At 30.0% G+C, this 26,485-nt stretch overlaps 1 protein-coding gene across 1 annotated transcript; it reads right to left on the reverse strand.

Moving 5' to 3' along the window:
- Positions 1-9,630: 9,630 nt before the first annotated feature.
- On the reverse strand, positions 9,631-12,488 carry LOC107177145 (zinc finger BED domain-containing protein RICESLEEPER 2-like). Its single transcript, XM_052435644.1, has 3 exons — positions 12,392-12,488; positions 12,167-12,218; positions 9,631-11,521 (listed from the first exon to the last, which is right to left on the reverse strand). Exons 2-3 carry the CDS (start codon positions 12,170-12,172, stop codon positions 9,749-9,751), a joined length of 1,779 nt encoding a protein of 592 aa, XP_052291604.1. The 5' UTR covers positions 12,173-12,218; positions 12,392-12,488; the 3' UTR covers positions 9,631-9,748.
- Positions 12,489-26,485: the final 13,997 nt, after the last annotated feature.

A 26,485-nucleotide genomic window follows, 5' to 3' on the forward strand; every position in this document is an offset into this window, starting at 1 on the left:
GGCTTGCTGTATAGAGGATTAAAACAAGAAGGGCACAAGCCGGTGGGTTATGTTGACTCGGAATTTACTGAGGATCTTGACAAAAGGAAGTCTCAGACATGATTTTTATTCACTTTGGGAGGTTGTACTGTGAACTGGAAAGCCACTTCGCATAATGTGGTAGCCTTGTCCACAACAGAAGCTGAATATACAGCAGCTGCAGAAGCTTTCAAAGAAGCCATTTGATTAAAGGGAATGGTTTCAGAGTTAGGAGCAAATCAAGAAACAGTTTAAGTATATTATGATAGCCAAAGTGCAATACATCTGAGTAAAAACCAGACTCATCATGAAATAACAAAGCATATCGATGTTAAGTTGCATTTTGTGAGACTTGAAGTATGAAGGGGAACTGTGAAGATGCTTAAGGTTCACACTGATCAAAATCCAACCGATATGTTGACTAAAGTTATGCCATCTGCTAAGTTCAATTTCTGTTTGAGCTTAGCCGGAATTTGCAGTTTTTGACCAGCTGCAAAGGGAAGGGAAGAAAGCAGACAAGAGTAGCTAGAGTTCTGAGTTCAAGGTGGAGATTGATAAAGAATGAACTCAAACCTCAAGTGTAACAAGTCGTCTAGAGGTTACAAGCTCGTGTGACTTGTCGCTTGAGGGGTTTTTTTTAGAGAAAAACCGACATAGCCTCACGTGTGACTCAAAATTTAAGTAATACACGTGGTCTGCACGTGTGTTGAAGCCAAATCTCATTTGCTCATAACGACGTTTGTGACTGCCGTTTTGAGCTCACTTATGTCAGCTTGTGACAAGCACGTGAGAAAGGAGCATCTCGGTTGATTTTGGCGAGAAGGGTTGTTAGCTTAACAAACCCAGAGAACATAGGTTAAAAAGGTGCAGGCTGTGGAATCATCTTCATGATTTTGGGAAACACTGAGAGTAGAGAGAAGATAGAGAGAGAAAATGGTTAATAGATCTTGTTCTCTGTAATCATCATCTATTCTTGTACTATTTCGTTCTCAGTATAGTGAAATTTGTTGCTTTGCTTCCAGTGGATGTAGCACCACTTCTTGGTGCTGAACCACTTATATTTGGTGTCGTTTTGTTTCTTTTAAACTTTGATTCTTGCGTGAGATACTTGCTGTGTGGTTTGTGTTTAGTGTTCTTGAATTCTTGAGTCAGGATTGATCTCTTGAGGTGAATTTGATTAGTGTTATTAGGATCAAATTCTCAACACCAGCTTTAAATGGTTTGCATAAGTTTGTCCAGACATCATAATTCTCGCTCCACATATCATCCAAAACAAGTAAAAATTTCTTGTTTTTCAGTTGATTCTCCAGCTGCAGTTGAAGCAGGTTTAAATCATTGACATCAGCACTTCCAGCAGCTGCTTGTAGTATCACTTTTGTTACCCCAACAGCATCAAAATCTTCGGAAACATAAGCGCAGGCTCTGAAAGAAAAATATTTTTTCACTCCGGCATCATTGAAAACAAGTTGAGCAAGAGTGGTCTTCCCGAGACCTCCCATTCCTGTTATAGGAATAACGGAGAATCCCGGGCCACTATTTAAATCATCCCCCAGCAACAGTCCAACGATTACCTCCTTATCTTTTTCTCTGCCGTAAACTTCCTCTTCATCCACCAAAGAGGGTGTTGACAGTGGCCTTTCCTGGACTCTCCCGTATCTTAACCCTCCCGAAATTTCTTTCAAATCCAGTTGATCTTTCTCTTTGCAATTTCTTCAAATCTGGCTGTAATCTCCTCTATTTGCTTCGCCATCATGGAATCAAACTTGACAGATCGTCGACTGAATTTGGTGCAGCAGGCAGGAATGAGCATCCGGAACTTACTTGCAGTAGCGGTGGGTTGACGATCAGCTTGTTCAAGCAGCAACAACTTCCTCCGGAAAGCTTCCGTTGCAAACTCATCCAACATGTCTTCTGCATCGTAAGCCAAGTTCTGGAGTTTGCCAAGCCACTTCTTCGTCAAGGGCTTTGTTATCTGCTTCTCCTCGGCATCATCCAGGACCACCTTGATAATCACCAATAGCTCCTCCCATTTCTTAAGATCAGCTTCGATTTGTTCTTGGCGTGCAAATAACTGAATGACCTCCAAAGCCAGCTTTTCAACCAACATCTCAACAGTGACTGTTAGAATGGCCTCTCCAGTGATAGACATTTTTACCTTCTTTTTAAAAATAAAAGAAAAAAATTTGAAGGAAACAAAAGGACTTGATCAAGAGGACGAAGTAACGAAATTATGCAGAACAAAGAAAAGAAACAGGTTTCTTTTTTCCCCATTTATTTAATCAGGAAAAAATTGATTATGAAAATGAAGATGAAAAATGTACTGGCAAAAGATAAGGGACTGTGGAAGATGAAGTAGAGAAAATCTGCGGAGACATTGAACAGCGGCAAGCTAGGAACAAGTTCAGTTGGAATATTTGTGGAAAGCTCAATTGGCAATTCATCTTGCTTATGTTTCCTGTCTCTTTTCTTTCTAATTCACATAGAAAGAAAATCTGCGGTTATGTTTTCAGAGTCAATGTGAAATTTTAATATAGTGGAGGTTTTAACATCTCTCTAAAATGCTTCCATCAACCCACTTTTAAATTTTATTTCTTAAAATACCTCAGCTTAATTTATAAATTACTGATTATTTATTAAAATCAACCATCTTATCATAAAATTTTACTTAAAAAATAATATTTCTTTCAAATTTTTATTTATAAAAGGCATAAAAATCTTAAAACCTGAAATTATACAATTTTTATCTCCATAATCCTAATTTTTTATAAGTTTCTCAACACTGATTATTTTTTCAATTAAAATTTAAAAATAAATATAAACCATGAAAGAGGATGGATGTAAAAAAAATTTTAAAAGTAGGTTTCATTTCCATTTTAAATAAGAAATGAATTAATTAGTTTTTAGTTATTTAAGTAACCTCATCTGAAAGGGTTTTACAAAGAATTTTGATTTATAAGGAGTGCCAGAAAGCCTACTCATTTTATTATTTTAATTTTGGGTCTTATTAGAGCCCATGAGAGTAAGACAATCCAACTAATGGCCCACCTGCTACTCATTTTGCATAAATGATCTCTTATGCGTTGATTGAAATCTAACGGATGAAATTGGCTGATTGTAGTTACAATAAATGTAAATTACAGAGGGGAGTGGATGTAAGCCATTTCGAGGTGCATTTTTATTTTGTTCTCCACATGATTGAAATCGGAATATTTATTTATCAGCATGGAATATTCCGTCTCAGAAGTAGTTTCCGGTTCTTTTTTAAAATCTGTGAGAGAGTAGGTGAAAGGAAATTAGGTCATGCAGTCCATCAACTTGCTCAAATAAATTGCTAATAAAAATTTTAAAACAAGCCACCCTGCCAAGTGCCAACATCGGATAATATCAATATGGAGCATCTTGCCACGCCAACGATGTTGACTAATGAGCACGAGTCTATAGTGAACGACTTTTGACCATCACCAACTTTTTAAAATTGGTCTCTTGTTCTTGCCTTACATACAATTTCTTGTACTGCTACTTTTACCTGGCGATTGATGCTAAAAAAAAAAAAAGAAGAAGAAGAGGTGTAGACAATGCTTAATTAATTTTTTAGGAATTATTAATCGTATACCATTAGTTTGCTCCGTTATCAAATTTACTACAATATTTTCAGGGTATATCAATTGTCCACTCTAAGTTGACAAAATGTATTTACCGTCTACCGAATCGTTATTTACCGTTTAAATATGATAATGTTAGAGGGGTCATATAATTTTTTCATATGATACAAGTGACAATTTAAGGGTATATAAGTGATAATAAGATATTTTAAGGGTATACAAAGGATAATTTTTAAGGGTAAAATTATTAATTCACTATAGTTCCGTTAACTTTCAAACGACAGCTAACAATTTAGTGGTTGGCAGATAACTTTTGTCAATTTAAGATGGACGATTGATACACCCTTAAATTGAAAGAGGGGCCCAGATACCTTCTAAATATACCCCGTGCTAGAATTCCTTTAAAAAAAAATTAACTAGTTAACACACTATCTTGAATGAATTCCTCATTCATTAGAAATTAAAAAAAAAAGGCAAAAATAATCTTATAATTAACAACCATCCCTCATCTCCTAATTTCTAAACTTATCTCTCCCGTCTCCATCGAATACCTTGAATTAAAAATAAAGTTTCAATTTTTTTAGATTTTTTTTTCTATTCTCAATTGGAAGGATGAAATATGTTCTATATACTATCGTTTAATTGCTGTACCAAACGTCCTTTTAATCCCATCAAAGACGTCCATCATCCATTTACGACTTACGAGTTATATATGCTTATATCTGTTAAAAAAACGTCAACCCAACCCCCCGGAACCCCAAAAAAATAAAAATCTGCACAAGAAATTTTGAAGATATAAAAATGAGCTTATTATTTATCATAAAAGATAAAATCGACTGCATCGGGTTCCATTATTTACGGATCACTCGATCGGGCCGAAAAAACAAAATCCAAGTTTTATCAGAACTAGTTTATATAAATATAAATTTCAATAAATATTAAAAAGATTTAAAAAAGTACATTAAAATTGGTCTTTTTACGTGAGCACCATTATACACACACACACACAAAACCAAAAGCACTGCAACACAAACAAATACAACGAGGACTTGTGGTGTCGCCTTGCTCTTGCTTAACATAGTACCCTGCATTTTAGCAATAAGAGTCATAATTTATTTTGCTTTAAATTGTTTATATTGGAATTGATAATGTTAATTCTCGTGGGAGTTAAGTAGATTAGGGTGGTTATGGCTAGTAAAAGTACGAGGCAAGAAGGTAATGCCATGAACAGTGATTCTTCGCTGAGGAGTTTGGGGGGGCATGGAGGGGTTTATATTCTGCCTTTTAAGTCGGCACTGATGATGATGATGAAAGATGATGAAAGCAGTGTGGAGTATCAGCGGCAGCAGCAGCGTCGTTTTACATGGGATGCTCTCTGTAAGAGTATCAACGGGCTTGTCAACAAGGTCAGTGTTTCGAACATCAAGAATATAATTCCTGAACTTTTTTAACACAATCTGATTCGAGAACGAGGTCTATTCTTTCGTTCGTGTATGAATCTTATAAATAAGGCATGCTTACCATCACTTGCAAAAACAAATCATCCAAAAATTCTCGACTTTTTCATTAACATTAGTAAATAAAATCAAGTCTAAATTGTTCCTACAGTGAATTCCTTTGAAATATGAGAGCCGCCTTTTGTATTTCTTTGTTTGACCCCGAAAGTTTAGGTACAAGTCAATATTATATTAATTAGTAATTAGAGTTTAACTATTAAGTTAACTAAAGCCTTCCCTTCCTATTTGGATTAGATTATGTTAATTATCAATAAAATTAAGAAAAAAAAGGAAAGAAAATTTATTAGAATATGTCAGTTGTGCAACTTACGGGTAGCTTACGTTTTTTTTTTCTTTTTCTTTTTCTTTTTCTTTTTCTTTTGGGATTAAGTTCTTAGTTCATTAAGAAGAATCTGGTTATTAGACATATAATTATTATTGATAATTGATGAATTTGACTAAAATGTTCCACAGGGAAGAGACAAGATATACTTTTTTTTAGCCACTTAAATTACAAGTTTCCATGTATCTAGGAAACATACCTGGCTTCATATGTTTTTGAGCTGGCTTCAATCAATTCTCTTTTTTAATTTTCAATTAGAAAATGAACATTGGATCTATCTAATAGCTAGCCTTCAATCCTACCATCGCACACGCGGCAAACCTAAAGATGATAAGGCAAGCACATTGGTTGAGCAACACACAAATGATTAACTTTCATCCGCCTTTTTTTTCTTTTTTTTTTCCCCGCTATCCCAACGTATGATAAAATATAAAAATTTATATATTTTTTTCCAATAACCCAGGGGTGGAGATAGCATATTCATTGATTGAGAGGGTTTATTCAACCATAATAATAAAAAAACAATTTCAAACAATAATAAATATATAAATTTGAAAGATTTATCATAATTCAACGTATGTTTACAATATTAATGAGTTTGTGGGCCATTTAAATTAAATTAATGTTGATATTTATGGGTTATATTCAAGTTTGCAAAATGTTATATTAATTTACTTGTTTTGCCTTCTATTTACAAGTCTTATGTTTCATTTATATTTTTTGTTTTTGTTTTACAATTAATGTTAATTTACCATTTTTATTTTATATCTGTAAATTTTTATTTTACTTATCAATAATACACCAATTTACCACTTCTATATTAATTTACTTGTTTTACCTTCCATTTACAAGTCTTATATTTCATTTACTTAATTTATGTTTTATTATATATTTGATGTTGATTTACAAGTTTATGCTATCTCTACATGTTGTTGTTTTGTTTACCAATGATACATCAATTTACTATTCGTACTTTATTTTACTTGTTTTACTTTCCATTTACGAGTCCTATGCTACATTTACATAATTTATATTTTATTTTACACTTAATGTTGATAATTATTAATTTTTGTTTTGTTTACCAATAATACATAAATTTAATATTATGTTAATTTACTTGTTTTGCACTCTATTTACAAGTTTTATGTTACATTTTTTATTTTTTTATATTTTTTTACCATTGGTACATCAATTTACCATTCTTATGTTAATTTACTTTGTTCTATCTTTCATTTACAAGTCTTATGCTTCATTTATTTTTATGTTTTATTTTACACTTATTGTTGATTAACAAGTTTTACATTATATATGTAAATTTTTGTTTTGTTTACTATTGATAACCAATTTGACACTCATATGTTAATTTACTTATTTTACCTTACATTTTTTATGTCTTATTTTATACTTAATATTGATTTATAAGTTTTATATCATATCTATAAGTTTTTGTTTTGTTTATCAATAATATATCAATTTACCACTACTATGTTGATTTGACTTATTTTACCTTCCATTTACAAATCTTATATTTCATTTACACAATTTATGTTTTATTTTACACTTAATATCGATTTATAATTTTTGGATCCATTGGCCGCTTTGTCTTATTTTACTCTTTTCTTCTCTCTCTCTCTCTCTCTCTCTCTCTCTCTCTCTCTCTCTCCCTCTCCCTCTCTCTCATTTCCCCCCACTTTCCTTAATTTTCTCACTTCCTAAACCCCGTTATAAAATAGATTTTTTTAAATTTTATTATTTTAGAGAAGTATATTTTGTACATGATGAAATAACTTTAATTAAAGGATAATACTATTTGAACCCATAAAAGTATATGTTATATGAAGATAGTTTAGGAATATAAAATTTTAGATGAAAATTGGTTTGAACTTTGAAGAGTAATCTTAGGGGCTAGAGTAACGAGCTAGCTGCAATTGTTCATTATATTGTGGTGAAAATGTAAATGAAAGAGAGAGTAAGGATCTAACTGCAATTTGCCAGTACTCATCTCGCAAAAGACAAAAACTGGGGCTACGGCGTTACAGGGGCACTTTTTTTTATTAATCATTCATAATTTAAATAATTCAAAATGAGTTATTTCCTTTTTTTTGAATTATCCAAATTTATCATGGATAAATCTATCAAATTTAGCTAAAAAAATTGAAAAGCAAAGATGTAATGAGATCTTTTATAAACTATTGGATGTAAAGATCATTTACCCAATATATAATATAAGCAGGAATAATGTTGTACAAATGCAAACGCAGTAAAAAATAACGCTAATTTTCAGCGGTACTCAGAAATCCTCTTAAGCATACCAAAGGCCTTATTATCTCGGGTATATCTTCGCCGTAAAGATAATGACAAAGTACGCCTTTATCGATGACAGCCATGGCATCCTCAGTAGCAGCTCTATGATCAAAGGGTATTTTTAATGCTAAGTAATCACGAGCCATTCTTGCGAGGGTCTGATAAAATGGAGCATTGCCACGCCACCAAGCTAGTATGTCAAACTCTTCTACTACTGGTACTTTAAGCTCTTTCATATACAAATCAAGTTCTGATTTTGGTGATGAAGGTCTCCCCATGGCGTCTAGCATTTCATATGACTTTGAATTGCTGGTGTCGGTCGCCGCATATGCGTCATAAACGTCTCTAAAATCTTTATTCACTTTCTCAAGGTATCTATCAGCATCTTTTTCTCCTAGATCATACTTAAGTGATTATCCTCACAAGCTTTCATCAAGGAACTCTCCACCATTCCTTGATTGTAGTACCTACAAAGAAAACATTCACGTTGTACCCTTTGGTACCCAAATACTCTTGGGTCCTTGAGTGTTAGCAATGGTTCCTTTTGGAACCCAAACACATTTTACTCCATAATATACTTTTCTTTTAATAGGACAACCAAGCTTCATGTGACCGTTTTGATTACAATAATGATATACAACTTGATTGTTAATAGATGTACTCTTCACAAAGTAGTTCTTATAATACTTTTGTTTCAAATTTGGCTTATAACCAAGTCCTCCTTTGTCAAACACACATTTTTGTGAATTAATCAAGTTATCCAACATCTTTTGTCCATTTGTAAATTTTAAAACAATCTCATTTAACTCATTGCTCTTCTTCTTAAGCATTTCATTTTCCTTTTTCAAGTCATTTATGTGATATTCTATATGCTCATGTGAAGTGCTAGATTTCTCATTTGATAATGCAACTCTATCATGCAATATTTTATTCTCTAATTCTAGGCATGTAATCTTTGCACATAGAGATTCATTTTCATTTTTTAGCTCTACCATTTTCTTTTTAAGACATACATTCTTTTTACCAATTTTCATCCACTCATCATGCAATTCTTTAAAAACATCATGTAATTCATCATAAGTAAGAAGATCATTTACCTCATCAAGTTCATCATCCGATTCATCTCCAATTGCCATGAGAGCTAGATTTATCATTCGAAAAGTAGTGATTATGGAGCCATCAACGATGGGAACCAGGAGAAGTACGGGTGGCGATCTTGAAGGTTGTGATAGTGCAATTGTGTGGTTGGAACCAGTGATTGTGAAGTGGCTCGATAGACTCGGGGAAGAAGATGGCTTGCTCTCGCTGGAATCACGCGGCCGATGTCCTTCAAATCGGTGTCGAGAGTGTATCGAATCAGTATTGGGTGTTGCTAGTGCGTGTGACAGCGGAGAAACTTAGGGTTTTTTGTTTGCAAATTGTTGGTGACTTGGCGTTATGTTATTTTGCTTTTGGGTGACTTTGCAAATTATTGGTAACTTGGCATTATGTTACTTTGCTTTTGCTAGTGCGTGTGACTTTGCTTTTATTTTGTTTACAATTTTTACAAGTTATATTTGTATATTTGATTATTTAATTATTTTTTATTTAATATTATTATTGGATAATGGTTAAGATATGTTATAATGCTTACGTAACTATGTAATGTCATATTTATAATATTCTTTAATTAAATTTATAATAATTTTTTAATTAAATAAATATATATATATATATATATTTTATTTTTTTTGCGGATTCACGAATTTTTACGGATTTATAGAAGTAAATTCATATCCAATCTATCAACTGCGAATTTTTAAATTTTCAATCCATATCCAATCTACGGATCGGATTTTCACGGATCAGACAGATTGAGCGGATTGGATTGGATTCTGAACACCCCTAAGATCTTTTATAAACTATCGGATGTAAAGATCATTTACCCAATATATAATATAAGTAGGAATAATGTTGTACAAGTGCAAACGCAGTCACAAATAACGCTAATTTTCAGCGGTACTCAGAAATCCTCTTAAGCATACCAAAGGCCTTATTATCTCGGGTATATCTTCGCCGTAAAGATAATGACAAAGTACGCCTTTATCGATGACAGCCATGGCACCCTCAGCAGCAGCTCTATGATCAAAAGGTAATTTTAATGCTAAGTAATCACGAGCCATTCTTGCGAGGGTCGGATAGAATGGAGCATTGCCACGCCACCAAGCTAGTATGTCAAACTGTTCGACTGCTGGTACTTTAAGCTCTTTCATATACAGATCAAGTTCTGATTTTGGTGATGAAGGCCTCCCCATGGCGTCTAGCTTTTCATATGACTTTGAATTGTCGGAGTCGGTTGCTGCATATGCATCATAAACGTCTCTAAAATCTTCATTAATTTTCTCAAGGTATCTATCAGCATCACTGCCATATATCTCTTTGCAACGAAGTTGCACGCCATCCATTTTGAACCGTGGGTCGAGAACTACTGCAATAGCTCTAATCGAATAATAATTGCTAAAATATAGATAAATAGCTGCCTTCATCACTTTTTTACAAGAAAGACAATCTTCAATTGGGTGGTTGCATCGATCCTTTAATATCTTATGCACGTATGGAAGATCTACAATTATTGGAGTATCACATTTACCCGACGAAAAGCCGACAGCAGCATCCTTCAAGAATTTCAAATGCTCGAATGTGGCAGTTACCTCATCCCATTTTTGTTCAGTTAAATTAATTGATCTAAAATCGGAATCTAATTGCCCCAGCTCAAAAAATGCTTCTTTAAAGCCCACTGCAGTCGCAAAGTACTTAAAATGTCCCCAGGGATCAGGAACACGATTGAGCGAGCAAATGGCTCTTTGTACGTCACCATCCAACTGAATTCGTTCATGTGATCCCGACTTGTTAACCACATAATGAGCACACTCCTTTAAGGACTTTATCCCATCCCTGAAGTAATCTTCGGAGGGCAATACACCATCAATATAATCCATTAAACGATCGGCATTACGCAGGCAGCCGGCAAAAGGAAGAGAACCTTGTTGACTAAACCAACTTTCCTCATCATATGCTGGATGAGTTTGAAAAGGAACAAGTACAGAGCATATTTTCCCATGGATACTCAAACATGATTCTTTCACATATTCCATCGCAATGTCAGCATCATCTACCCAAAAGCTAATGATCTTGCTCTGCCGTTGCCAACTATCATCAATATAGTGTACTACCAAGAAACATGGCACATCGATGGGTCCCAAGCCGGCGCAAACGAGTTGTAAACTGAAACGACAAGAGAGGTTTTTAAGAAATTGGTGAAGATTTTCCTTCTCTTCTTGGTAGAGTTGGAGGATTTCATCCTTCCTCGATTTTAACACCGATGGATCCAAATCATCCCAATTCTCCCCTTTCTCATCACTGGCATCTCTTTCCCTATCGGATAAGTGATCGAAATCCTCATCACTAGTATCTCGTTCTGTATTAGAGAAGTGTTTGATCAGATCATCAATAGATTTTTTCTTAATAAGACTGGCTAACTTTTTTAACTCTTTTGTTCGTCCTTTACTCTTAGGGTTAGCTTGGCAGCTCTCTAAATGATTTTGGAGATGTATGGTTCCTTTCTTACTTGAACCGTCAAACGTCTTCTTACAATGGTTACATTCAGCCTTGACATTTCCATCTGCGTCTCTGTACTCTCTCATCTCCTCCCAAACATCTGAAGGCTTTTTCCTTTTCTTAATAGCCGATGGTGATGAGCTTCCTACGTTTGGATCTCCCTACATAATTAACAATTCTCAAATAAGATAAAAGGATCGATTGCATCCTCAGCCACTTAAACTTAACTTCAATTAATCAATTAAGCTTACCAAATTTAATTATCTAATACAGAGGTAAAACAAAAGATCAATCCCTACTTACGGTTTTAATTAAACTCCTCATTTGTGATTTGTCAAAAATACATGCAACTAATTGGATAATTTTGAAACAGTTGTACGCAATTAAAGAAGTGCTCTAAATGAAATTGAATATATGAATTATTATAATTATTATTATATTTCTGAGCAAAGTTTTGTGACAACTGATCGAACCGATAAATTCGCACGAAAAGTCTTCCCCCGTAAACCACTCAAAATTCAAATTTGTGATTTGTTTGGTGAATGAAAAACAGAGCAAAAATCTGATTTAGATTTCATTCTCAATTTTTTCTCACCATGCTAATGCTATTAATTTTTGCACACCAACAAATAAATAAATAAAAAAAAGGAATAAAAGAAAATAAAATCTAAGCTGAAATTAGATTTAATTAAACATTCTCTGTTTACTTACTTTTATTTTTAGAATTAATTAAACATTCTCTCTTTACTTCCTTTTATTTTTATAATATTTTTTTTATTAATCTATAGAGAGTAAGACAAACGCACCTTCATGGCCAGTAGACTAGCAGTTACCAGTTTTAACACTTGAATTCACAGCCTGCAAAACAAACAGATAACATTGTTACCACATCAAACTCACTCTTTTTTGTTTCAATTAAGTAAACCAAAGTGTGTGTGTTTATAACTCAGTAACAGTGATAATAATAATAAAACGATTAAAGTTATGACAAAATGATACAAGATTAATACAAAAAGCTTGCTTCAAAATACTTGGTTGCTGATAAAATTGAATAAGAGTTGCAGATCCTGCTTTATTAGTTATCTTTTTCCTTCCAAGCTCCAACCTCTATCTCTTCAATCAGAGAACTGGTTCTATCTTGTGAGCTTTCAATGTGTGTGTGTGTATAAACAAGTCTTCGAATATCTGAAGAAATTAATGAAGCTCTATTATAATTACCTACTTAGTATACTTATCTAATGATTATCAACGCTTATTTAATCTTATAAGTTCTTATCAAAATTTTTGTCGCTATTTGGTTGTTTTTTAGTAGAACTTTTAAATATTAAATAAGTAATTTTACCCTTACTAGTAAAAGTTCAAATGAGAGTAGAGGTTGAAATTTTTTTTTCTTAATTATTAAAATAATAAAATATCTTTTATTTATTTGATAATTTTATTTCATTCTTTTTATAATATAATTTTAAAAAATTTATTTATTAAAGTAATTTTATAATTTTTAATAAAAACTCTCATTAACAACCAAACATATAAATTATTTTAGTATAAACTCTACTTATATAAGTTTTACTAACAAAAATTTTATTTATTGAAGCTCTTTTTAAAAAACCATATCAAATAAGCCTATGTCTGTGATGAATACCATATTGCCAATATGGTTCAAAGAGCTAATGAAAAAAGCTGACTAAAATGGGTCACTTGACACTTGTTCTATCCCTACAATTTCCTCTGTAGCGCTACTTTTACTTTAGTGATTTTTTTGCTTATCTTTTCTTTATTTCCTTTTTATTTCTTTTTATTTTCTTAAATTCTAAGTAATCAGTACTTTAGATAAGGTATTTTTTTTAAAAAAAAAATCTAAAATAAAGGATAAACAACCATCAAATTTTTTTAATAAGCTAATATGTGGCATAAAAGTGTTAATTGAATAAATACAAACGATCAATATTAATTGGATTTTGTGGAAAGTTAGTGTAAAGTCACATCTCTATATATCTATATCGGGCTAGAGACTGAGCGAAATATTACTCAAATAATTTAGACAAATTCAACTAAAATGGAAAAAATTAGAAATAACTAAAAAGACTTAATAGCAATTAATAGATATTTGTTTGTATAGAAGTCTTCTAAGCTCCGAAGAAATTAATTAGCCTTATTATAAGTCTCTAATGAATGACAATACGATCCCAAAAGCTAATGACAAAAGCTGGCTAAAAATGGGGTCAATTGTTGGCTACTTTTTAGTTTAGTGATTTTTTTTCTTTACCTTTTCTTTGTTTCTTTTTTTTTTTTGTTGGGTTTCCCTTCCCAACAAGTAATCAGTACTTTAGGAAAGTTTTTTTTATCCTTTTAAATTTAAAATAAAGGATAAACAACCATCAATCTTTTACATAAACTAATATGGCATAAAAGTATTAATTGAATAAATGTCACATGATTTGTATAGTTATTTTTATTAATTGGATTTTATGGAGAGTTTGTATAAAGTCACATCTCTATATATCTACATCTGACGAGAAATTAGACTAAGGGAAATACTAAAATAATTTAGACAAATTCAACTAAAATAGAAAAAGTAAAATAACAAAAAAGACTTGCTAAACTGGTACTAAAACGTATGACATTATTAGCTCTCAATATAATTGTATAGGTATAAACATAGTCTTCAAAGTTCCGCTAAGGCCTTTACCTATCTTTTTTCTTTCTTTCTTTCTTGCTGTTCTCTTTAATCATGGATGAGTACACTTAAAAGAAACCGAAACACTATACTGAAAAAAGTTAGTATGAGAACTACTAAGTAAAAGGAAAAAAAATATACTAAATGACGGTTTGAGATTACTTTAGCATGCTCAAAAGTAATTTTGGGAATTTAAAAGTTAATTTTAGTATTTGAAAAAAAACTTACAAAATCAATCCCTATCACAGTTTTGAAAAGCACGAAAGAGTATTTTTAAATGTCTAATTTTGAGAATCAGTTTTTATCTTTCTAATAAAATTTCATAAATATCCTTACAATTATTATATAAATTCAACGCTATCCTATTTAGATTGAAAACAAAATAAAAGTTTCAATAAATTTTTATTATTATTTTTTTATAATTCACCCATTCGTTTACCCTTTTTTCCCTTCATATTTTTCATTCCACCAAAAATTTTTCTCTTCCAGCAACCATAGGAGCATCGTTGGTTTGAATATCTATTCTATTCGAATAATCCAAAATTCCACTTAGAAATTTGTAAGATCCATGTAATTAATGAGGCCGAATTTAAAAGTTACAGTACATTCTCTCCTTGAGCTCAAACTCCATTGTTCCTCAAATTTTCCTTTTTATCAAAAATTACCCTTGAATTCAAGGGTACAATGATCATTTTACTTAGATTCAATTAAATATTCTAGTGGTGCTAAAAGTTTGGTGAAAGGTTGATACAAATTACAAATTTAGGGTGGAAAATCAAACCAATTTAAATTTTTATACTATTTTTTATAACAAAATAAACTTAGGTGGATAACTAATAATTTTTCAAAAATTAATTAATTAAAAGAAAATCACATAAAGAGACATATATATTAAACTGTTAATTTAATGTAATAATAGCAATATAATGTGATTTCATTATCCTGAACAATTATCCTTAAAAAAAAAAGTATGTTTAATGATCATCGGTCATGACCTCCACTAAAACCGTAGAGTCCCAAAGAAGAAATCTATTTGAGGTTTGAAACTAATACCTGAATTGGGACACGACTACAGCAACTGAGTTGACACTTGAAATCTAATTGGCTTCTTTGAGGTTCAGCAATCAGAATGTGTTCAGCTACACACCACTATATTAATGTTTAACATGAATCAAATATAATGTACAAAGCTACTAATTAATTTTCGAATCAAAGAGTTAATATTAGAGATGGGACAACAAATTAATAACAGAAAACTTCTCCACTTTTTTGCCTTTTTGTGTGAAATTCCAAGCAGAGAAAATAATAAGAAAAAGAGTAAGTATAATAATGGTTAATGTTGATTAATCACTTCAATAATTATAAAAAAAAAAGAATAATAATCTACTAGCTAGATAAAATCAAGTTTGTATATATCTTATTCTTACAAGGATTGTTCGAAAATTTGGAGAGGCTTTGGTATCACGTTTCATTGTTTGATCCTGAAGCCTTAATTATAAATATTGCATTAATTATAAATAAGCAAATTCTTGTATGAGTACTCTTTGCATTTAACAACTTCAACACCTGAAGAAATATAAAAAATTTCAAAATTCAATTGATTTTTTGTTTATATCTTGAATTTCAACCATAATAAAAAAGATCCTAAGAAATAACAAGATCCTAAGAAATCTCTCAATGTGTATGTATATTATAAAAGTCTTCGTGTGGGGTCACTTGTTCTGTCCTTGCAATTTCTTCGTATGGCAACTTTGACTTTAGTGATTTTTTTGCTTACCTTTTCTTTGTATCCTTTTTCCTTTTTAATTCTAAGTAATCAGTACTTTAGTTAATTTTTTAAATTTAATTTAAAATAAAGGATAAATAACCATCAGGTTTTTATATAAAGACATAAAATTATTAATCCAATAAACATCACATGATTTATGTAATTCTTTTTATGTATATAACTTTTTTCTTAATTTCATTCAATCACAAGTTTTCTCTTCCATCAACCAGAGGCGCATCGTTGAAATTCCACCTGGAAATTTATAAGATCCATTTGATTAATTAGGCCGAAATTAATAGTTGGAGTACGTTCTCAACTTGAGGCCAGAACTATTACTCCTCAGGCCCAAACATATTCTAACTTGGCTATAAATTGTTTCTGTTATTGTTTATTCTGTTCTATCTCAAAATTCCATTAAAATTTGGCCCAAACGAACTCAAACTTGATCAAAAAAAAGGGGCGCTGCGGCAGATGGCAACCTGTCTTTTAAATATTTATTTATTTATTTAATTTGATTAGTTCTTCGAATACTGTACGTAAACAGATAATAGTCACAATAAAATTAATTAAATTGCGTGGTCTAATTAAGGGTTGTGAGAAAACTGCTTAATCTTCACCTTTACACATTTACTAATCACTGTGAATCAATTAACAAATCATTATTTGGGTGATTAACACTTAATTCAGTTCTATTGGATTTAATTGTTGAACACCAATACTTCACATCAAATGGATTATTTTGCAGTGCTTTAACAAAATTTGTTTGATTACAATCCGGCCATCTGAGGTTGATTTGGTAAAATCTTATTTTTATAATACTGACTTTAATCAGAGTTATTGGGTTGTTTATTGAATTTTAGTTATGGCAACGGAGCCGGAATCTGGCTCGATTGCCCTGAATCTTCCAATGGCCGATGGACGGCAAATCGGCTTCTCCGGTGGCTGTGGATGGTCGGAAATTGAAGAGGGAGTCATGGGGAACAAAACTGAGGACGCGGCGTGGTCTAATTCCAGCGGAATCGACGGTGGTGAGGGGATTTGGCCGCGACCTTTTGTGCAACAAACGGCGGCGTTCCGGTCGGGTTTTCGCGACGATGACGGCACAGAAGTGAAGGCCGGCTCAAGAGCTTTCGTTTACTACCCTCCACTGCCGATGAGATGGCCGGAAATTGGATATATGTCCGGTCCGGGTTCGCGGGTTTGGTCCGGCTTATTCGGGTCGGGTTTGACACTTTCCTCTCCCTCGCGTGTGAACACGCCTCCCCTTTAAAAAAATTGCTAAGCATCCTTTTATTTCGTCTGTAACCGCCTTCTTCTTTCCACTTTTTTTTTTAATAAATAAATCCACGCGGAAAGCACATATATTACAAAATCTGTCAAATCGAGAAGTAAAGATGTATTAATGAGATATTTTATAAATTATAGGATGTAAAGAACATTTATTCTATGAGTCAACCTACCATGCAACGCTGTATCTCGTACAGCACATGCATGCAACCGGTACAATCGGTTTTTAACCGGATAATATAATAAAAATTATATTTTTATTTGTTTTTAATGTGAAAAAATTATGAAAAAATTTGGAAAAAAAGACTAAAATTGTAATTAAATGAGGAGAAAGATTGTAATAATTTAAAATTTAAAAATAGTACAAAAAATATAAACATATCACAAAATAGTTACATTCCTACTTATTTTGTTACATTCCAATATTTATAATGCATATTTCAAGTTTACTTTTCAAATTCTTATTTCTAGTAATGATTTATCTACATTTTTGTAAGTTGTTTCAACTCATTTTCCCACTAACTTTTGGTTCTATATTTCCACTCTTTTCATCAACTTCCAGCTTTTTGGATAGATATTTCAAGTTTATTTTTATATCTCTACAATTTGTTAAACTTTATCTAGTTTTTGGTAAATTATTTCGATTTATTTTTCCACCACTTTTTGGTTCTACATTCCTACTTGTTTTATTGAATTCCAACATTTTGTTTAGAAATTTCAAGTTCAATTTTTAGATCTCTATTTTCTGTTAAAATTTATCAAATTCTTGTTAAATTATTTCAACTTTCGGGTTAACTTCTTCTACTGTTGTTTCCACTACTTTTTGGTTCTTTATTCCAATTCTTTTAATTAATTTCTAATATTTTGGTTAAATATTTCAAGTTCATTTTATAGATCTCAACTTATTGTTAAACTTTATCATATTCTTGTTAAGTTCTTCGAACTTTTAGGTTATGCTCCTCAACTCTTGTTTCCACCATTTTTTTTGTTCTATATTTCTACTCTTTTCATTGAATTTAAGTATTTTTCGTGAATGTTTCAAGTTTATTTTTTGATCCCTAATTATTGTTGGATTTATCATATTCTTGGTAACTCTTTCTGAATTTTAGGTTAACCTCTTCAACTCTTTTTTCCACCACTTTTTGGTTCTATATTCCTACTTTTTTTATTGAATTCCAACATTTTGTTTGGATATTTCAAGTTAAATTTCTAAATTCCCACTTTCAATTAAAATTTATCAAATTCTTAGTAAGTTGTTTCTATTCATTTTTCCACCAGTTACTCGTTCTATATTTCCACTCTTCTTATTGAATTCCAAATTTTTAGGTTGATATTTCAAGTTTATTTTTTATATCTCTATATCCTGTTAGACTTTATCTAGTTATCGTTAAGTTGTTCCAACTTATTTTTCCACCACTTTGTGGTTCAATATTTCTACTCTTTTTATACTTTTTAGATCCCTACTTCGCGTTGGAATTTATCAAATCCTTGTTAAGTTATTTCAACTTTTAAGTAACTTCTTCCACTCTTGTTCCCACTACTTTTTGTTTTTGTATTCCAATTCTTTTAATTAATTTCTAATATTTGGGTTAAATATTTCAAGTTCATTTTATAGATCTCAACTTACTGTTAAACTTTATCATATTCTTGTTAAGTTCTTCGAACTTTTAGGTTATGCTCCTCAACTTTTGTTTCCACCATTTTTTTTTTGTTCTATATTTCTACTCTTTTCATTTAATTTAAGTATTTTTCGTGAATGTTTCAAGTTTATTTTTTGATCCCTAATTATTGTTGGATTTATCATATTCTTGGTAACTCTTTCCGAATTTTAGGTTAACCTCTTCAACTTTTTTTTCCACCACTTTTTGGTTCTATATTCCTACTCTTTTTATTGAATTCCCACTTTTTGTTTGGAAATTTCAAGTTTAATTTTTAGATCCCCGCTTTCCGTTAAAATTTATCAAATTCTTGGTAAGTTGTTTCAATTCATTTTTCCACCAGTTATTTGTTCTATATTTCCACTCTTCTTATTAAATTTCAAATTTTTAAGTTAACATTTCAAGTTTATTTTTTATATCTCTATATCCTGTTAGACTTTATCTAGTTATCGCTAAGTTGTTCCAACTTATTTTTTCACCACTTTTTGGTTCAATATTTCTACTCTTTTTATTGAATTTTAAATTTTAGGTAAATATGTCAAATTTACTTTGCAGATCCTTACTTCGCATTTGAATTTATCAAATTCATGGTAAGTTATTTTAACTTTTAGGTTAACTTCTTCTACTTTTGTTCCCACTACTTTTTGGTTATGCATTCCAACTCTTTTCATTGATTTCTAACATTTTACTTAGATATTTCAAGTTCATTTTTTAGATATTGACTTATTATTAAACTTTATCAGATTTTTCTTAAGTTCTTCAAACTTTTAAGTTATGCTCCTCAACTCTTGTTAAACTCTGATAATGGTTTTATGTTCCTATTATTTTTATTATATTCCAACACTACCAGTACATATTTCAGGTCCTTTTTTTACTAATAATAAATTACTTGTTGAAAATAACAATAATATCAATAAGGCAAATTATGGTTGACCCCTTACTATTTTAACAAATATCAATTTACCACATAATACTAAGAATTTTTTTATTGCAACCCTTCATCATTTTCAACATTTTGAGTCCATAATCTAAGTCTTTTTTTTTTCATCTTCATTACTTCATGCAATCTTTTGAATTTGATTGTATGTATACTTGAGCTTTTAATTTTTATACATATCTATTCTCATTATAATCATTTTAATTAATAGCGTTTAATTATATTAAAAATAAATCTATGCATTTATTTTCATCTTTCTCTTTACTTTTCAAATTAATTGCTTTAGTTTTTCATAACATCAACGGTAAATAAATAAATAACAAGTAAGAAGGATTGCAATTGCTATGCTTCTAAAGCTATGATGATATAAGTTAAGTTACAAAAATACTTTAATTTATAAGATTAAAGCTTAGTTAATCTATTTTAGTTGAACATCTCTATTTTTTTTTTCTGTGTGCTTGTTGGATATTACTACAGTTATTATTATTAATATCATATCCTGTGGGATTTATAATTAAATATAATAAGAATGTACATATGTCCTACACTATTTTTGCACTCCTTTAGATTATTAAGATATCATTAACAGTTTGATTATGCAATTGATTTTTGCAAGTTACAAAACTTTAAGTGTTGAAATATCATTTTTTGGTTGAAATCATTACTCAACATCTCGCGAGATTCGATCATGAGTTTCATCATGTATATTTGAAATTTTGACCTTTGTTCACATTTATGCTCATTTATCACTTCAATAATTATAATTTGTTAACATCATTTTTGTTTCAACGAGTACCACCCTCTTTTAAATAATTTTTCAAATTTTCAGGACTTAACTAAAATAATTTTTCAATGTTTAATATGACTAATGTATGGCATTACGAAAATATAACGATATAGTAACAACATTTATGATTATGATCTAGGCGTGTTTAATTTTTTTTTAAATGGTTTATTGGCATTTGTTTGTAAATGAAATTATAATGCACTATTAATTTATCCAGTGCTCTAAAAAGTAAAGGAAATCAAAATTTCCATTCATCTAAACATGTTTTAAAATTTTTTTACATCAAATAAAACCAATACAAAACTAAATCAATTTACAGCTTCCGAAAGCTAGACTTCAAATGCTGCTATATTTCAAGAGTCTCTGCATACAAAAAAATAATAATAATAAATAAATAAATGATATTAGAAAACAAGGTTGGGAAAAAATAAATAATATTTAGAATTTCCAATGCATGTCCTAACTTCTTGGGTAAGAGGAAAAAAATCAGCATACTTGTTTTATGCAACCTTTATGTCAATTTCAGTTTAATGACAGAGTTATCTTTGGAAGATAAATGGAGAATACATCTACAATGAACAAGAACAAACTTGATTGCATGAATAATATAAATCATCAAATAGCATCATCTAATATTAATATCCCTTTTATCATTTGTATCAGAAACTACACACACTACAAGAAAAAAGATATTTTATTACAAAAATTTTAGTCACTAAAGATGACAAGTTAGTCACTTTATATTTTCTACGACGAAAAATAGATTGTCATACGTTAGTCGTTGAAAGACTGTTTTAAAAGGTTCTAGCGACCACAATTATTTTTGTCATTTAAAACTATTGTTTTGTGACAAAAATCATTGTCTTAAAGTTCAATTAAAATCGTCACAAATGTTATTCAAAATAGTCAAATTAGAGATACAAAAATGCAATCAATGACACTTGACATTTGTCACGATAGATGATTTATAGTGACTATAATATTTGTCTCAAGAGTATGTAAATACAGTCACAATAATTACTAAAATCCGTCATTTTAAAGGTTTGAAGATGCAATTAGCAACGTTATTTTTCTGTCATTGAAGTTTATATATCGCTACATTACATAGTCATCTCAAGTAGTTGTCATTTGTGACAATTTTTGTAGATACAGTTGGTAATTAATTTAGTCTTAAATTTGTATTATGAACAATTTATTTTGTTATTTCATGACTAGTTACATTGTATCAAAACATTTTATAAGACCATCATCTCTTATCATACAAGGTAACCATTTGCCACAACTATATTTAGTCGTAAAAATTAACATTTTGTGACGGATCCATTCATTACAAAAATATGTAATATAGTCTCACATTATTTTTAACCATGATATATTTTATTATTTGACGACTATTTGTATCGTATCCAAAAAATTAAAGTGATTATTCATCATTAAAAAAAAAGCATCCACAAGAACATATTGTAGTCACATAAATTGAAATCTACTGATCAAAAAATTGTAGTCACATAAAAAGGAACTTAAAATATTTAATTATAATCCAAAAGATTCAAATACAAAGCATGACATTGAAATCCAAATAAGTATGGTTCCTAGCAAAGAAATGTAAATATAAGAGTCATAAAACAAAGTCTCTATTGTTTCAAGTACTATTTCATTCACATGTTGCACATGAGACTTGAGCAACCACGATGCGCAAAAGACACTTTACAATGATTTTGCTTATTTTTTTCCTGATCATTTCTGTAATTGATTTTGTTAGAAAATGTTAGTAAGGATTAAATTACTTTAAAAACACACACACACACATCTTAAGTCTAAAGGTTCAGAAAATATATCGATAAAGGTCAGAAGTATCTGATAAAAGTTGGCCATAAATTTCAATATCCAAAATTGCTTTAATAAAGTAGTCGTAGTAAACAAAAGTCAGCAACCATAGGCGACAATAAATCACAATCAGCAACTCTAATGATCCAAAACCAACATAGAAAGACCTGGAAATATTAAAAAATATTGCACGAAATTAAGAGAAATAGTGCCAAAAAAAGCAAAACTCAGTAAATAAAAATATAAAAATTTGAACAAGAATACAACAATATATTAAAGAAGATTAATTCATTATAACTATGTTAATAAGGTTTTTTAGTAGCAATGTTACCTCCACTTGATTTTGTAGGGAGTGCACATAATTGATAATTTCATCCAACATGAGACCTTTCCAATTACCAAATTTTATACCAAACAATATGAAGTTTATAAGAATTATTATAAACACGAAAACTCATTATTTGTTTTAAGATAGGAAAAAGTGAATAAAAAAACACAAAAAAGGATCTCAAATTACTTAATTACCATAGCTATGAACAAGTTTTTTTAAAATTTTCATGCTCTCATTAACTTTCTCACTTCTTACCTGAAACCAAATAATGACAAGACAACTGCCCATTAGACTATGACAAAAGTTGGAAATTAAAATAATATAGTAGGTTATTTTGCATAAAATTGGAAAAAGAAAGTTTGAATTTGTACTAATATACTCACCCTTTATGTTAACCCCTACTTGAAAGGCCGAAAGAGTAGTAACAGTAGCAAAAAATTAAAATAATAGAAATCAGAGTGCCCACTACATATAAATGGATCTAAAGAATAGATTATATAATAGCTTGTTTCTTATGAGTGATACATGGGATTCCACAGATAAAAAGAAAATAAAAATCAAGTATGTGAATTAAAAAAATACCTAACCAATAGGGGTTAGTAAGATATTTTAGCTAATTATCAGTTGACAGAATCTAACCCACAATAAAAATTGCTATCTTATCACAATGGGAATCTGAATTATAAAATTATTGAACAAAACTTTTAACACCTACAAGTCCAAATAACATCAAATAAAATGCCTAAACAGCTATTAAATATAAAATGTCCTTGTAGGACTAAAGCCCTGTGGCCAATCCTTCAAAGTTCCAAGCAACAATATGATAAAAACATAATGCATAATATATAAGGAGCTTATCTGTAAAACTTCCATACAGTACTTATCATATTAAACAATGTACCTAATGAAATATTGGCTTATTTCTACCGAATATTACAATCTAAGTACACCAATTTCTCAAGCAATACCATATAGAAAGATATATGGGACCCCGAAGAAAAAAGAAAAATAAAAAATCGAAGTATGTTAGTTATGATTTCAACTTTTGAACTCAAAGTCTGTGACAAATTTTGCTTCGGGAAATACTAACAAACACTTGAGAAAAACTAAAGTGTATCACACTTGAACCGTATATAAAGCACAAGAATAAAAACAACAAGGGGCAAAAAGAGGCTAGATGTATCATCTTCATTTAAACATTATAAATAGAATCAAAATATTAATGCATACACCAAAACCTTCAAAATTCTCTAAACATTCAAGTTTTTTCAGATTAAGAAAATAAATTTATAAGAAAATCGAGAATCCGTATTTGTTGCGGTATTTTATCAAGCAATTGGCATGCAGCAATGTAAATGACAATTAAAACATGTAAATCTCTATACTTTGAAAGCTCACCTTCGTTATTCATCCAAAGAGAGATATATAGGACATGTAAGCTCCTTCTTTGATATTTATCCCCATCGTTCAATTATTGTCATGATCTCCATCCAAACCACGAAACACAGCAAAAGTGAATTGCGAATAGGTTTGGGGATTCGGCTTTCACTGTTTTTGCCTTTTTTTTTTATAAGTTATACCCGATCGGTTTTAATGAATTTGATCCCCAACCTTCTCCGTGCTTTGGCAGCGCAGGAGATGATGGCTCTTTCAAACGGTCAACGACGGCCTCTGATTGAAATCCACCACTTGATTCAGCTCGCAGGTCTAGGATTTGCATACAGAGAAAGTGAGATGCGGTGACGACTAGTGGCTGATGGAAACGAACGTAACGAGCATAGGATGAAGACGGCAATGACTGCTTGCTTGCTGGCTTGTGAGGGTTTGACGTGAGTGAGTGGGTCTGACGATTTGAGAAGAGCGGCTAGGGTTTCCAAAACAAAAATGTCACAATGTGAGTATTTATATTTTCGGTAGAAATTAGAAAAAAATGTGAAAGTTTTCAAATTAATAAAAAGGATAACAAAAGAGTGATGATGTATGACAAAACTTCCACGGATAAATTTGTTGTGACCATTCAAAATCTAAAAATTCATTTTTGTAATTTGTAAATAATATTTTCATTGAGGCGGTAGTTTTACCTGCCAAGATGAAATTTTTCTATGTCTAAATTTTACATAAAAAAGATATATTTTAAACTTTTGTGCTAATATAAAATTAATTTTCTACAAATATATTGATAATTTAATATAGATGAGATATATTACTTTGTAAGTATATTAATAATCACGTTGTGGCTACTAATTAATGCAGTTGTAAATCATTTGAATTAAAAACAAAATAGTTGATGTTTGAATCCATGGGAGTAAATTTAGTTGTTATTAAGCTAAATTAGCCACTTAGGCTTTAGCCTAGTGGTGAACCATTGACCTTATGGTGCGTTTACGTCATGGAATGAGAATGTGGTAGAATAGGAATGGGCTGGGAATGAGAATGAGTTGGAATGTGAATGCGATTTTAATGTTTACTCGGCAAAAATAAATGGGAATGAGAATATGCTGAAATGTCATTGATGCATTTACTTGACAAAATAAATGGGAATGAGGAATGGGAATGAAAATCAATTTACTAAAATACTTATAGTATTAATAATTAATAAAAATAATTAATATATCATTATTAACAATATTATCATTATTTTTATTATTATTATTATTATTATTATTAAAAATAATATTAACAATAATTAATAATAACCAAAATAATAAAGTCAATAAAATTTAATAGTAATAATAATAATAATATTATTATTATTATTAAATTTTATTAACTTTATTATTTTAGTTATTATTAATTATTGTCAATATTATTTTTAATAATATTATCATTATTAATATTTATTATTATTAAATTTTATTGACTTTATTATTTTAGTTATTATTAATTATTGTTATTATTATTATTATTAATATTATCATTATTAACATTTATTATTATTATTAAATTTTATTAACTTTATTATTTTAATTATTATTAATTATTGTTAATATTATTATTATTATTATTTTAATTAATATCATTTCTATATCTAGATAATGAAAATTAGATTATTATTACTATTAAATTTTATTAACTTTATTATTTTAGTTATTATTAATTATTTTTATTATTATTTTTATTAATAATAATAATAACAACAATAATGATAAATTAATTATTTTTATCATTATTTTTATTGTTAATAATGATAATATTAATAATAAAAATAAAAATAATTAATAATAACTAAAATAATAAAGTTAATAAAATTTATTATTATTATTATTAATGACATTTAAAATAATAATAAAAATTTTGATAAATTAAAATAATAAAATTAATTGTGATTTGAATTAGGGTAATTTGGAAAATATGAAAAAATTAGAGGAATACAAAAGTAAACATATATTTCATTCACATTCCCAACCCCCGGGAATGGGATTCCTATTCCTTATTCCCAAATTATGTGGGACCCACATATTTTATTCCCATTCCCAAATTACATTTTGTCAAGTAAACATAGGTTTCATTCTTATTCCTTCATTCTCATTCCCCATTTCATGAAGTAAACACACCATTAAAGTAAAACATGACTATGAGGGCAATAGTTCGAGTCCCCATATACTTAAACTCCCTTAATTAAACATAATTATATGGAGATTATTTGCAAAGTTTTTCTCCCTTACGAAATGCAAGTGGAGTGGAGACACTCCTTCTCCGTGAGGGTTATTTGTCTGGGCACTTATTTCATAGAATTTAAAATGTAATAATATAAGTCTTAGTTTGTATATCTAATTATAAATATCAGTGTAATAATCTACTGTTATAACAGTTGTAAATATCTGTGTAATACAGTAACATGATGCTTAATCAG

The sequence above is a fragment of the Citrus sinensis genome, chromosome 3 (genome assembly GCF_022201045.2).
Source record: "Citrus sinensis cultivar Valencia sweet orange chromosome 3, DVS_A1.0, whole genome shotgun sequence".
Lineage (NCBI taxonomy): Eukaryota > Viridiplantae > Streptophyta > Magnoliopsida > Sapindales > Rutaceae > Citrus > Citrus sinensis.